Source organism: Brachyistius frenatus, unplaced genomic scaffold (genome assembly GCF_029030835.1).
Source record: "Brachyistius frenatus isolate BFR_SWC_R1_liver_20210118 unplaced genomic scaffold, ASM2903083v1 Contig_19, whole genome shotgun sequence".
In the NCBI taxonomy this organism is placed as follows: domain Eukaryota; kingdom Metazoa; phylum Chordata; class Actinopteri; family Embiotocidae; genus Brachyistius; species Brachyistius frenatus.
Window position 1 is genome coordinate 1432342 of NW_027210618.1, and position 14667 is coordinate 1447008.

General features: G+C 39.3%; 1 protein-coding gene across 1 annotated transcript in view; it reads right to left on the reverse strand.

The window, feature by feature from the left end:
- Positions 1–10205: 10205 nt before the first annotated feature.
- LOC138619062 (A disintegrin and metalloproteinase with thrombospondin motifs 20) overlaps positions 10206–14667 on the reverse strand; it is an 82656-nt gene continuing 78194 nt past the window's right edge. Inside the window, exons 36-39 of the mRNA XM_069695273.1 lie at positions 14438–14571; positions 13136–13227; positions 12926–13030; positions 10206–12633 (exon numbers count right to left, since the gene is read on the reverse strand). Coding sequence (XP_069551374.1) covers positions 12544–12633; positions 12926–13030; positions 13136–13227; positions 14438–14571 — 421 coding nt within the window. The 3' untranslated portion in view covers positions 10206–12543. The remainder of the gene's footprint in view (positions 12634–12925; positions 13031–13135; positions 13228–14437; positions 14572–14667) is intronic.

The following is a 14667-nucleotide window of genomic DNA, read 5'->3' on the forward strand; positions in this document are numbered from 1 at the left end:
TGTTCAATTAAAACTGTCTTAAGCCTAACTAAACCCTGGTTGTGTTACTTTCACAGTCATTCCTAAGTACATTCATGTTGTAATTGACATCCTAAACGTTGTGTGTGACTATTCATATGTGCATGCACTGACAGAAAACTGTCAGCTGCCATTAAGTATGAATTGTTTTATCCTTCTATACAACCAGTGTTGCAAAAAAAATAACAAGATCCCAACATTTGTTTTAAAGAGGCAGTCTCACATGTAGAGTGTTTTTTTACTCCATTGCTTCACTTACTACAAGCGCAATTGTGTTTGGACCATGTGGGAGATGTCAGTAGTGGTTAAAGGATCCCTTTCAGGATGTTAAACCTCGTCTGTTTGTTATCCCTCACCAGGTGTATCTTAGAGTTTGTCTTCATCATGTGCGCCGCAACGAAGCAGGTGAAGCTCCCACACGGGGGAAGAGTCTAAACAAACATTCCAGGATAATCAGCTGTAGACAAAAGAAAGGAGGTAAACTCCAGTCCACAAATGCTGTAAAGCAGCCCTATCATTTCCACTACAACCAGAACTCTATAATAAAAATGCTTCTATCAGCCAAATTACCCATCCATGGTCTTGCACCTGATATAAATCAGATGGAAGAAAAATTCCACCTTCTGCTCTAATAAGCATCTTGTGTGCACCGACTCAACGGTCATGCAAAGATCAAACATTTCTGTAACATTCTTGGAGATGTGTATGTGTGTGTGCCAACATAAAATTACAACCTGGCAAAAGAAAAAGAAGAACAAATCAACACCCTACTGCTTATGATGTACATTTTGCACAATAAGACTTTTTGCTTTGACATGTAGGGCATAAGCATTTAAGATGATTGTCCCACAGCTATAATGCCTTTTGAGGAACACCCAGAAGAGATAATTTGGATAGTTTGAAGCCTTTGTCTTGCTCTCTGGAGCTATCTCCTCTCAGAGAAAAGGATCCCTTCAGCCTTATTGTGTGTGTGGATCCATGAAGGGATGACAGCATCTCAGTGAAGGGCCATGCAACAATAGTTCAAGATGAGAGAGGTGTAAAGGTGCGACAAAGGGCTAACAACAGAAGGTTTTGCTTTGGCTATGTTGTGCCTATCTCAGAAAGCATCACCACAACACTCCAATGGCCTCTCTGTGTGGCCTCGGGATCTTCAAACAGCTTTAAAAAAATAAAATTTAAAAAAAAAAGGTACTCTGCTGTTTGTAGTGGCCTCATGCTGGAAAATTGCCCTGAAAAGTATTTTATCAGCAAAGTAGATAAAAGCTTTGAAAAAAATACATGTGTTTTGCGGTGTATGTGTAGTTTTTTTTTTTAAAATTTATTGCTGCCATAGAAACCATCTGGTTGAGAGAGTTGTGTCAGAAAAAAAAATGAAGGTTGAACAAGTCCACCACTCCTCTGATAGGAACTGCAGCAATAATAAACCATATTTCTAACAAGCTGTGTTTAAAGTATCAGGAGTTGACAGAGGATAAAGGAAAAGTACTTATTATGACTTTTAATATGATTCTTATTAAGAGGCAAAGCTATAAATGAGTATGCAAAGGTTAACACTGAAGCATGACTGTCTAATTGGGAATACATCTAATCATGTGTCTAACAAGTCTTCTGGGCCAATTAATCTGAGTCAATTCTTGTCCTTATGGCAACTGACAGACAGTCTGGACAAAGCGGCCACTGATGTCGCACTCTGTGCCAATAAATGTGTCAGAAGCAGCTGGGTGGAGTATGTCGTTGAGCTGTAGTACCATATGGAGTGCTAAAACGGAATAAATCCTGCTGCCACTATGACATTTGAAAAGCTCATGAATCTTTCTTGTATGACACGTGTGTCATTCAACACTGTCCGGGAAGTCCATGTGCAAAGTGCAAACAATGGCCTTGGTGCAAGGCTTGAATTTGAGTTGCCTCTGAATACAATACAGAGAAGCTTCAGAACAGAAGCTGTCTGATATCTATTCATTTTTAGAGGAGCAGCAGAAAGACTGATCAGCAGTATTATGAATGAAAGCCAAGAATGCATGTTGGTTACTCTGGTTGTTTCGATGGAGCCACCAGTTTGATTTACTGCTCGTTTACAGAACACACAATCCTGGTAAAAAAAAAAAAGACAAATTATTTTTCTTGAAAGATTACACATCTTTCTTCATTAGCTGAGAACGTTTTAAGGCATTTATGGTTAACATCTACAAAAATGCAGTCTTTATCTGATCCCTGTTCCACACAATAATTTGATTTAATCTATGAATGTTTACAAATCCTCAGTTTAAATTCACACCCAGACATGAATGTAATCACTTCTAAAACACATCCTTGGTTGAAATTATGGGTTTGGGGGCTTTTCTTTTCTCAGCCGGACACATTTGTCATAGTCTAACATGAAAAAGCTTGGATCACTTTAAGTGTTGCCTTTCTGCACTTTTCAGATGTTGCAGTAGCTGCTGATTTAAAACATAAAAAATTTAAGAAAAACATTGTTTTGAAAACACAACCGTTGATTAATTACATACCTTCTTAATCTATGCAGTGTCATGGAGCTGGCTGAAACATTTTCTCCTCTCCTCTCCTCTCCTCTCCTCTCCTCTCCTCTCCTCTCCTCTCCTCTCCCTCCTCCTCTCCTCTCCTCTCCTCTCCTCTCCTCTCCTCTCCTCTCCTTCCCTTCCCTTCCCTTCCCTCTCCTTCCCTTCCCTGACACATGCACACATGAGGTGAGACTGATCTTTTGCATGGGAAGCATATACATAACCAAATAACCCTTCCCTTTGGGCAATTTATAATCTCCAAATCACCTAACCTGCATGCGTTTGAACTGTGAGAGGAAACCAGAAATTCCACAGGAAACCCTCACAGACCAAGTGAGCACATGCAAAATCTAAAATAGGAGTAAAATGCTAACAATAGACTGGTCTTCAAAAGCCAGTTTAAGCAAGACACTTTTACAAGCCCTCCATCCCCTTCCTAATTAATCTGTATCTTTATTGCCTCTTTTCAAAGCACTGTATTACATTCACTGAGTTGCTAAAGACCTACTTCAAAATAATAATAGTACATTTGAATGTAAGTACTCTATATTGTAAAATATGATCTTCGGCTGGCAAATGGAGGCTGGAGAGCTTAAAAGCCATCGGCTATTGTCCGGGTCTATTGAAGTGGCTTTTTCTGTGTTTGAGTGGTCTTGTCACAAGATAGACTTGAATGAGAGCCCTTCTTGCCACGCTAATAGACAATTTAAACAAGTGTGTGTGTGTGTGTGTGTGTGAGAGAGAGAGAGAGAGAGAGAGAGAGAGAGAGAGAGAGAGAGAGAGAGAGAGAGAGAGAGAGAGAGAGAGAGATTTGAGTGTGTCTGAAGCACATAACCATAATCAAACAAAAAGAAATACCCAGACACAGATACTGTCTGTAATCCAGACAGGAAGACATGCTCAACACAACACAGAGGCAGTGGGACTGGCTCTTAATTAGAGCAGGTAGAGGGAGGGGTGGAGATGTTTTGGGGGAAAAGGACATTATTGGGGTTTTGAGGGTCCTTTCAAGGTTGAATAGCTGGACAATAGGGGGGACTTCTTATGGTTTAAACATTGATCACAACCTCATGCAAAGATAGAATGATTAATATTCAACACAAGGAGTGATTTTTTTTTTTTTTTTTTTTTTTTCATTGAGCCCTATTGATAGACTACACAACCAAACATTTAAGTATCTTGGAATTTCCCATTTTTCTCCCGTCCTGAGATTGTATCTTCCTTCCTTTGACAGAGTAGGGCTCGTCTGCACGTCTCTGGGCACAAGAAACCAGAACCTATCATTTAGTCAGGCGCAGAGAAATAGTAGTTTGTGAGTGCAGGGGACCTTCAGAGAAGTGATTGATGTGAGTTAACCCTGTCAAATGCAGGGTTATGTATGGATCAGTGCAAAACAGGACATAAATCACTTCCAAATGGTCTTACTGTTACTGTCTGTTAGATCAGACCGATACAGTCTGTGCTCTATATGTGAATGTTCAGAGTGTCTCTTCATTCAAATCCACTACTTTAGGTATTTTTATTATAGTAGTAAAATCACAGTTTAGTGCACACTTTTTGAGGGCAACAGTGCCCTCATCAGCTCATGTGAAGCAAAGAAATGAAACTATAAACCTTCCTTTGCCTCAAACTGCACTTGCACTTTTAATGAAGATGACAAAATACTGAAATGTATCAATATTACTTATTTTGTATGTAAAATTTCCAGTTACACAAAAGATAAGTGTTTTATTCCCCATTAAGTAATTCACAAAACCCAAAAATGTACATTACGTTGTCCTATATAGAGATGTTACTGTGTTTGGGTCTAATTAGACTTCAAGGCGGTGAAACTCCATTAGACCTCTATTAAACTATAAGCTTAAAAAACTGAAATTTGAATAGACTGATTTGAGATTCAGCAGATAGCACTGCAGAAGTGGTCTGTCAATATCAATCACAGGTGGAGCGCGCACAAAACAAACTTTGGTGACGCTAAATAGAAGTAAAGCATCATCAGGCAGACTTATGAAACATGTAACGGGTTTAAAAATATGAAAGTGCTAATACAATGCTAAGGACTATTTCTGACATGTTAAACTGGGCCGTGGGTCTTCGAGATCCCAAACAAATCCTATTTAGTAACATTTTTGAGTTTTCCAAGAGGGGAACACTGCATCTTTTGGGCTTCGTTATGGTTGCTCAGAATGGTCTCATGCCCTAGTTTGAATAGAAACACGCTGGTTCTTTGCAGCAGGAAAACAATTGGGTCTGGAAAAATGGATATCATCTGTTCTGAGCTACCTTGACAAGAATTCCCACATGACCACGAACATCTTTTTTATGAGCTTTGGGAAACTTTTCCACTAAACGCATAGGAGAATGTCACTTCTTTTTCACACAGCTTTAAATACGAAAACATGCTGAAGCCACAAGAATTTGGGAGAATATCTGTTGTCTGTGTCATCCCATGACAGAGTGTGTGTGTGTGTGTGTGTGTGTGTGTGTGTGTGTGTGTGTGTGTGTGTGTGTGTGTGTGTGTGTGTGTGTGTGTGTGTGTGTGTGTGTGTGTGTGTGTGTGTGTGTGTGTGTGTGTGTGTGTGTGTGTGTGTGTGAGTGGCTGGGCTGGACTGTATGTACAGTACTCCACTGGGCTTTTGCAAGTGTGAAATGCCAAAATCAAAGAGGCCATTCTGTTAAGAGGTTTATTTTTACTCTGGTGACGTGAGCCACAACAGTGTGTAAAAATCTCCAGAAAGCTAATTTGATTGGAGTGTTATGCTGTTAAAAATAATGTGTCCATCTGTCCCCCCCCACACACACACACTCCCCCTGCTGTTATCGAGAGTCTTTAGCTGCTGGTTTCACACACAAAAGGCCGACCACAGTGCACAGCTATAGCCGCGTCATTCATTCTAACTATGCTGACATTAGGCAACATTTTCCAGGCTGCTTAACAGCCTAAAGTTTTACAATGGGAAAGTATTTGCTTCAACAAAAACACTGCCACTGGTCATAATGTGTGCATTTCCTAAACGACCGTCAGCTGCTTTTATGACCGCTCCACTACAAGAACAAAAGCTTTGTTTTTGCAACAAATATAGAACTTTAACTACGATACCTTGCTGTATATTGCATGGAGTCTGAACAAAGATCCCTGAGGAGACATGGAAAACCTTCAGTGAGTGTCTTACGTTCACTGCTGGTCTTAATGTGTGATTCACGCTTGAATCTCACATTCATGGATCAAACAATGCAAGTCCATTTTTCACCACACCACATGTGCATATGGACTATTGGCACGTACTTGCAGACCCCAAGGGTCCAACACTAAGCCCTCGCCCCCCTTCATACCTCCTCCAGTTGGACCATGCCCGTTTCTGACAGCATACCACCCGGCCCCGTGCACTGAATAGGTGGTCAGCTTGGGACCAAGGCTGCAGTCCCCCACACATCGCATGCAGCTGTTACAAAATGGACACTCTAGACCTGTAACACAATACCTAAAAATGACCTCATTCAGTCTCAGCCAGTTAAAGTCAAAGCTGACACGATTTCTTCAAAAGCTCTGTCAGCCAGGCTGACAGTACAGTCTATGATGCCCATATGGCAACGTGCCAACAGCTTCTACCCCCCAAACTACTGATAGCCCAGTTGGCAGTGGAGATAACTGCTCAATCTTGTGTGGTTTCCATGGATTTTCAAGCAGACATTGGTGCATCAAAAGATGAAACTGATACTGTTCAAGGCCAACTGTTTCACTATAGGATGTGTGTGGGTGGGAGTTATGTGTGAGGTATACAAGGATTTGAGCTTGCTTAAATAACCTCCTACTGCAACAACTTTCACTGGGAAAGTCTTTTAAGGACTAATACGCTCTGGATGTTTGAGCTCACTGCTGTTTATACAGAAGTACATGCAGACAGTGCTGTAGGAAAGATCTAGAAAAAGCTGCAGTACATTAAAACTATCAAACCGCTTCAATTAATGGATTGCCTAAAACATACATACACACAAAAAAAACCAGATCATGCAAAGAACAGTTCTCATTGCATACTAACAAAAACAAAACGTCACAAAAACCACAAAGGTGGTGCGTGATGTAAGACATAACGCACAATGTGCAATACATCAGGAAATCATGGTGGAAAACCGGATCATTGAAAAGTCTCTGCTTCCTTACCGCGCATGAGTCTATGGAGCAAATCGCTGAAGTAAGCCAGTGGTTTGTCTAATGCTTTACCACCATCTACTGGTCAGCACTAAAGGTGCCTCGGGTTTTACAGTAAACTTTACTATATCTCCACCATAATCCAGTTCCATTGAAAAAAGTTTAAATGATATAGTGTAAAACTGGAAACAAATCAAATAAATGAATACAATTCAAAATGTAAGGTCATTCACGTTTAAGGTATTTCAACAACAAAGCCGCAACTATGTCTAAAAATGTAAATGTGTTAAGATATTTTCACTCAAAACTCAAATTGATTTCTTCATGCGCGTCACTATAATTGACAAGAAAAACTCACCTCCGTCCCAGAAAACCTTTGAAATGTTGCAGCAGGTCAAGCCAAGGTGCAAATACGATGATGGAGTGGAGGTTCATTAAAGTGATCCTGGTCCGGGTGGTAGACTGTAGCTATTTAAAAGCTCCAGGCTCCTGGTCGTCTTTATGTTCATGTTATTAGCAACACCTACACCTGTGTTCCCGGGGCCTCGATTCAAACCAATTCCGAGTCAAACGAGCTGCTAAGTAAGACCTTACGGTGCGGTGCACTGAGATAACGTCACAGTCATGTGACTACAAGAGTCACCGCAAAAAAAAAAGATTATATTTGTAAAACATGTGATTGTTTTACATTATGAGAAAAGTCATGGGTAAGGACAAATGACATCAGCTATGATATAATATTTACTTTATAAACTATGCTTTACTACAGAAACTAAAGCTACAGCAATAAATGATAGCATTATAATATATAGAAAAATATAGGAATTCAATATTGATGATCAATTCATACTAATTATGAGTATACTGTACTCATAATTTCGCCGTAGTCTGCTGGGGGAGCAGCATTGGAGCCGGCGACACCAACAGACTTAACAAACTGGTGAAGAAGGCCGGCTCCATCATTGGCTGCAAACTGGACAGCCTGGAAAAGGTGGTGGAGAGGAGGACGCTGAACAAACTATTATCCATATTGGATAATCCTGACCAGCCTCTCCACCACCTGCTGCAGGGACAAAGGAGCACTTTCTCCAATAGACTCCTCCAGCTCCGCTGTCACAAGAACAGATACAGGAGATCATTCCTGCCCACTGCAATAAGACTGTACAATAACTCACCTCTGGCAAAATCAATCACATAACAATAACACTGTTGGTTGTTTGTTTTCTTGTTTGTTGTTTGTTTAAATCCTTGCACTATTGTTTAGTTAGTTTTAATTTAATTTAATTATTCTATTTTATTGTATGTACTGTGCATTTTTATATTTTATATTTTTACTCTGTTGTTTTATTGCTTTGCTGTACCTGTAATGCTGCTGTAGCGAAAAAATGTCTCATTGTGGGATTAATAAAGTATCTATCTATCTATCTATCTATCTATCTATCTATCTATCTATCTATCTATCTATCTATCTATCTATCTATCTATCTATCTATCTATCTATCTATCTATCTATCTATCTATCCATCCATGTATTTTCCTTTAATATTTAATAAGCATTTAACAGTAAAATAATTACTATTACTTAAATAACTACCTAAATTTAATTGACATCAATTTACTATTTGGACTTTGAATTGTATTGTGTTACCCTATTCATAATCCTGGTAATTATGGACATTTATTCTTTATGGCTGAGTCCCATCATTCCAACAGTGGATGTACTGTCATATTTATAACACTAGGGGGAAATGTGTGGCCAATTGAAAATAAATTCCTTTTGATCACTAGGTGAACTCTGCAAGGCTTTCAGTGCAGAATTCCCCATTGAAATGTTCTGTAAATGCGTTATGAAATGCTTTAGTTCATGTTTTATAAATTCAGTGGCAAATATAGCTGTAGTTCCATTGCAGTAGCTCTTCTGCAGTTGATTTTAAATATGATATTGTATTGTAAACTGTAAAAATGCAGCAAAACTTGTGGGATGTGGTTCATTTATATTTTGTAAAACGTCAAGAAACTTAAGCATTTCCTAGTAGTAGTTTTTGTTTCAGTGTGTCAATGCAAACTATTGTTGTTTCTGGATGTGCGCCCTTTAGTGCAGGTTGCAGCTGCAGATTACACTGGAATGTCTGTGCTGTTACCTCAAAGCAGACTGCGCTTCATGGTAAACATCAATCATTAGTGTCTTTTATGAGGATTCTCAGCGCAGGTTTGTGTTTTTCAGCTCAGTCATTAAAGATGTCTGGTTTATGCTCACAACAAAAGGGCCAGGGAAGTTGTTTCCTAACTTGTCAATAGCCTGGAGAGTCTGGAAGGACCTCATCACAGCTTGGTTTCACTGGAAAACTGCTTTTGAGGGGAGTTGTTGTCGTGCTTCAGGACTCTTCCAAATCCTTAGATTAGATTTTAGGAACCAAGACTAGCTTCTGGCAAGAAATCAAAGCAGCTCTTGAGGGACCACAGTATCTGTTTTCATTTAATGTACAAAGCTATCTCTGTGCAATGAGCCCTGGAAAAGTGGCTTGTATATAAAGTTGGTCTTTTTGCTGAAGTACCTGCACCTTTATTAGAGTCATTTTGGTGACATAATTCTTTGAAAATGGTACTTTCCACCTCTTTTTGAGGTTTTCAAAGCATACAGAGAACTTACCTCATCCTTTGATTTGACATAATAATTTGATGAGTCATCGGGCAGTTGACGGCTTTGGTCGTTTCCAGAACTCGAGAATACATCTGCATTAGTGAGAAATGGATTTAAAAGTATTCGCTCTGTTTATGTGTCTCTTAAATGGAACTGAACTCTTGAAAGTCATGTTGTGGAAATGCAGCCTGCACCAGTAAGTGAAGCCACCTGGAGCCACAATCTGGTGAGCACAAGCACCCAGCCAGCTTTGATCTGCTTCCCTTCTTCATCAACCAATTGACTCTGTGGCAGAGAGAAAGCAATGGTGATAAGAAAGAGTTGAGTTTGTACTCACAAAATTTTAATTTAACCACTTTGTGTTGCATTGGTGAAATATTGAAAGTCTTCCAAGTGTAAGGTCTTAAAAATGTGTCTTTCTTGAAACTCAACTTGGGTGTTTGGGCTTAAATATACAAAGTGTGTCTGCAGTTTGACACTTGACATTTGTCTGAGGGGTTGTCTGCGCTCACCATTTAAGACACTTACCTATGAGCATCATTTTGTAACATAACAAGTTTGAAAGTTAGTTTTGATCAAACAGCAACTTAACACATCTGTGATTTGAAAACCTGCAAGCTCCAGTACATGATCACAAAAAATGACTTCACAGTCATGTAAATTGGTATCTTCTGTAATTGGAAATAGGTAGTAATTAAACCAACATGTAAAAATAGCAGTTTTGAAATACAAATCATATTTGTTTAAAAAAAAAAAAAAAAATCCTAAAATATTTCTTAAAGGAATCTCTAATGTAAAAACAGGTTTTAATGCAGACTGTTAAATGTGCTGTGCAAATAATAAACAAACATAAATCTACTTGTGAGTCTGCTTAAAAGCATCTTTTATTCTTACTTATTTTTTAAAAGCATTAGTATAGTAGCAAGACATACAGTAATTGTATGATTAGTAACCATAGCACCAGAATCATTCATTTCTTTTATACAGGCTACATACATACTGTAAGTAGATATGATTCTTAAAAACATCTTTGGATAAAGCATGGCAAACAAGCACACTGTTTCTCTATTCAGTACCAATGCCCATTCAATATTTAGCACACTGTTTATAGTTCAAGTATGAATATTAAAAATACACATATATCATAAGTTACAAATCTTAACGGTTATTACAAAAAAACACAACAACATAGGATTACATTTCTACAAAATTTATGGCACATAGTGCATCAAGTATTCTTTAATTTCTGATACAGACCTCATAGCACAATTGACCATCATAAACATGAATGATAGCCAAAGGTTTTCTAGCTGCTCATTGACTTTTATTATTTTCAGCCATTCTTTAAATCAAAAGAAGCTGCATTGTCTGAGAAGAAAAGAAAAATCTGCATCTATCCTCTAACTTTGGTTAAAGCTTAACATCAGCGTACCAGCTTGTTAGGTTGCTTGATAGGGTAGAAGTGATTATGGAGAAAGTCACGTTTGAGTTAAGCGTTGCTCAAGGGAAGATGTCCTCATGAAGTGCTTTATCTGATACATCCTATCATTTTTGCAGCTAGACTTTCAGCTGTTAATAAGAAGACCGTGACATGCTTTATAGGCAGATCCTACATCTGCTAAAGAGTCCTTAAAACCAAACCGTGTCAGTTAGAGAGAGTTGAAGCTCTGCCACAGTGAGTGTTATTCCCAAAACCAGTGTTTTCCTTCTTAAGATTAGAGGTAATTCCAGTAGTTCAAAAGCACCATTCAAAAGATCCTCATTTAAGGTTAGTGGTTACACACTACAAATAGTCGGCTAATACCTATTTTTTAGCAAAGCAGGCGAAACATATCAGGCAATGGCTTCTCCGTCGGTAGTAGTCATTGTACCTTAATAAACAGAACATATCTACAAGTCAATACAGAATAAATATGGTCAAACATAAATATATTACAACACATGTTTGTGAGAGGTAGGGGTTGCAGGTACCTACAGTAGGCCCAATGGAGGGTGTGCGACGAGATATCACACCTGATACTGTGTCCTGGGGTAACAGATGAGAACTTGTCTGTGTGACGTAATTAAAGAATAACACTAAATAAAATGTAAAAAAGAAAAGGAAATGTTGATGTATTTCAGCTATTTCCTCACAGCACAAGTGTCTATTCTGACAGTCGTATGTCAGCGTCGGTCAGTGTCAATGTGGGTCTCACTAGTTCTGTTAAATATCTGACAACAGATGACAGCAGACAGACTCTAGAAATACACAACAATGAAAACAAAACATGATCTGTAGTCGTTCCAAAGGCTCCTAATGTTCTCTTAAAGTTTGACCTCGACATGAGGCAGGTCTGGAGGCATATCAGTACTTTGTTGCTTGTTTACTCTTTTTGAAAGTCAAACAAATAGTTTACTGTGTTGAAAAATCTATTTTGCATGAATTAAATGAGAACATTCATAATAATCTCCTGTCTACCAAAAGCCAGTATAGATTAGCATATGTCTTTTTTTTAAATTTATATATCAGCCTAATCAAACTAAAAAGATTACACAACTAGCCGTTACATACTATTCCAATGTCTGTCTGTCGTACCTTATGTCACAGGAGAATTGCAATGATTATTATAGTATATTTACTTTTATACTGTCTCACGGATTGCAAGTCAGTTGGATAAGTGGTAACTAAATGCTTACAGTGGAGCTACAAATATAAATATCTATCTACCGTGGAGAGTATAACGTATAACATGATTAGTTCCAGGTACTGTGCACAATGAAGATCTGAAATGGTTTTTACCAGAAACTTTTCTGATAAGAATCTTTCTCTTGAAGAAGCTTTCCCAGTGTTTTTAAGTCCATATCCCTTGTCATGGTACAAAATAATGCAAAATAGTGTAAGAGAAAAAAAGAAATAGCATTTTAGGTTCCAAAGCGCAGATGTGTTGATAGCCAGTGCAAAACTGTTGGCAAGCAAATGGAGCTGGCTCCTCTTCAAGGTTAGCAGTTTGGATGAAGGGCCTGATGGTGGCCCTGTTGTACTGCACAGTATGCAGGGTGTGCTTTAGCTGCCATTTGGGAACGGGGGATGTTACTGTAGGATGATAACTGTTAAATGCTCTTCCACCACCCTCACAGATGACTACAGGATCTGACAAATCCCTCTTATTGTATGTTCCTTGGCCTACAGTCTTCAAGATATATTTGGGGGTTTGGTCTCTGCGTGTCCCTCAGTGGACTTGAAGGAGTAGGCCGTTGTGAGCCTGGGGAATGCACTTCCCACAGAAACCACCACAGCGACCGTAGATTCTTTTTCCATCCTACAGATAGACACAAACGAGGGAGGAAAAAGTGGGCAAAGGGCAACTTTTTATGCAGAGAATGAGAGCATGTTAAATGTCAGTGAAGATTCCTGATCAGTGAATCAGAACGAAGCACAACATGGCAATTCAGATGACATCTCATAACAACAATCTCATATCAACACGCCACGATCCAATGTGAGGAACAATTACATCCCAGTAAAAAGACAACAGCAAAATCCATTACTTCACAGCCACATAGTGTCAGCCATACTACAGGAAACTATTGGATCTATTTGAAACTTCTTACCTCAGATCTGTGGACTTTGACGGAAACATAGTTTCCCTGAGATGTCCATTTGGTGGCCTGAGCCACTTTGAGGCCAGTGCCAATCAGATTAATGCTGAACTGACCCTGAAAACACACATCAGATTGAGTTAATTATGAGAAGGTATTTAACCGGGAAGGTATTTGCAGAATTATACAACACACAAAAAAAATAGATAGTATTTGACCAACCTGTGGACACTTGGCTGCACTGTAACAATCTCCTGCTGTAGCAAAAGGCACAGGTCGACCGAGAAGAGTCTGAGAAAACTGCAGGTCTGTGACTAGTAAACAGCAAAAATACAAGAAGTAAATAAATACTGAGAACATCTGCTCAAAGGAAAGTTTAAATCCTTTGTGGAGTGTATTTAGGTTTAGTGTTCAAATGCTAGGCTCACTTTTTTATTAATGACTACATGCATGTTTTTTAAATTGCAATATGATTTTTTTACACTAGCAACAACTATAAACCAATGAATGAAGTATTTACTGACAGGTAAGCAAATCCAAACAGGTTATCAGAACCAATGCTTTCTTACACTGAATCACGACTGTGAGAAAAATGTCTAGGTAAATAATATTTTACATTTTAAACTCAGTGAATCAGTCTGAACCCTGTTGACCTGAGTCCACTATTCAGATTTTTCATTTTCCATTTATCCTGCATTGCCACACACTAGCTTTGACCAGTACCTTTTCCTGCCCTCCCTTCATATTGCCCAAGAGATGTGCAAGTCACACCGCATTAGCGCCTCTTCATAATTTTGTATTCATCTTGAACTCATTATCCCCCCCATAGCTCTCTTCAAGCCACCTGAAAGCCAAATGAGTACCATGCAGAGGGAGGCGGGTAACATGTGCTGTCAGGACCCAGACGAGACGAAGGGGATGGGAGGATGACGGTGAAGGTACTAATCCAACTTCCCCTCCACTCGTGCACACACACGCACTGTAGTCTAACCCTCGTTCTCTAATCAAAGGCATACTTGGACAGAACAGGCCAGGTGGAGCTGACTGTAATAATGAGCAGAGGAATATGGCCTGAAGATGTATGTGTACACCCTTTGAATGGGTGACTGCTTGCATGCAAAGTATGAGTAAGTGTTTGATACTGATGCAGTTGGGTGCACGGGTGTGTGTGTGTGTGTGTGTGTGTGTGTGTGTGTGTGTGTGTGTGTGTGTGTGTGTGTGTGTGTGTGTGTGTGTGTGTGTGTGTGTGTGTGTGTGTGTGTGTGTGTGTGTGTGTGTCACACATGTCTGTATGTGTGCGCATGCATTCTTTTATTCTCCGGCTAACATGTTTGTACTGACAGGCCTGGTTTCAAGTCCTCGCCTGGTGATGTGAACACAACTGCTGAGCGGTCATTATTTTGAAGAGAGAGTGTGAGGGAAAATCAGCGGCTTTTGGATGAGGCTTGTGAGAGTTAAAACAACCACTGTTGTGTGGTCTCATTATGGTAGACAGTGCAAGGCAACCGCACAGTAATTACGCACTCATTATCCTCAGGGAGCTCAGGTCCAGACGAACTTTGTGGAAGAGTGTGTATCCTGCTGCTGAGTAGTCATTCCTACAGTCGCAGTCCTGCCTTCGGCTGCCATTATACGGGCATTCAAAGGGGTTCAGCAACCTGTGTGTTACGAACAATGAATAATAATATTTATTTAAGACTAAACACGGGAATCTGAACACTCCTACAAACACCGTGTGTTACAAACCGCACAGT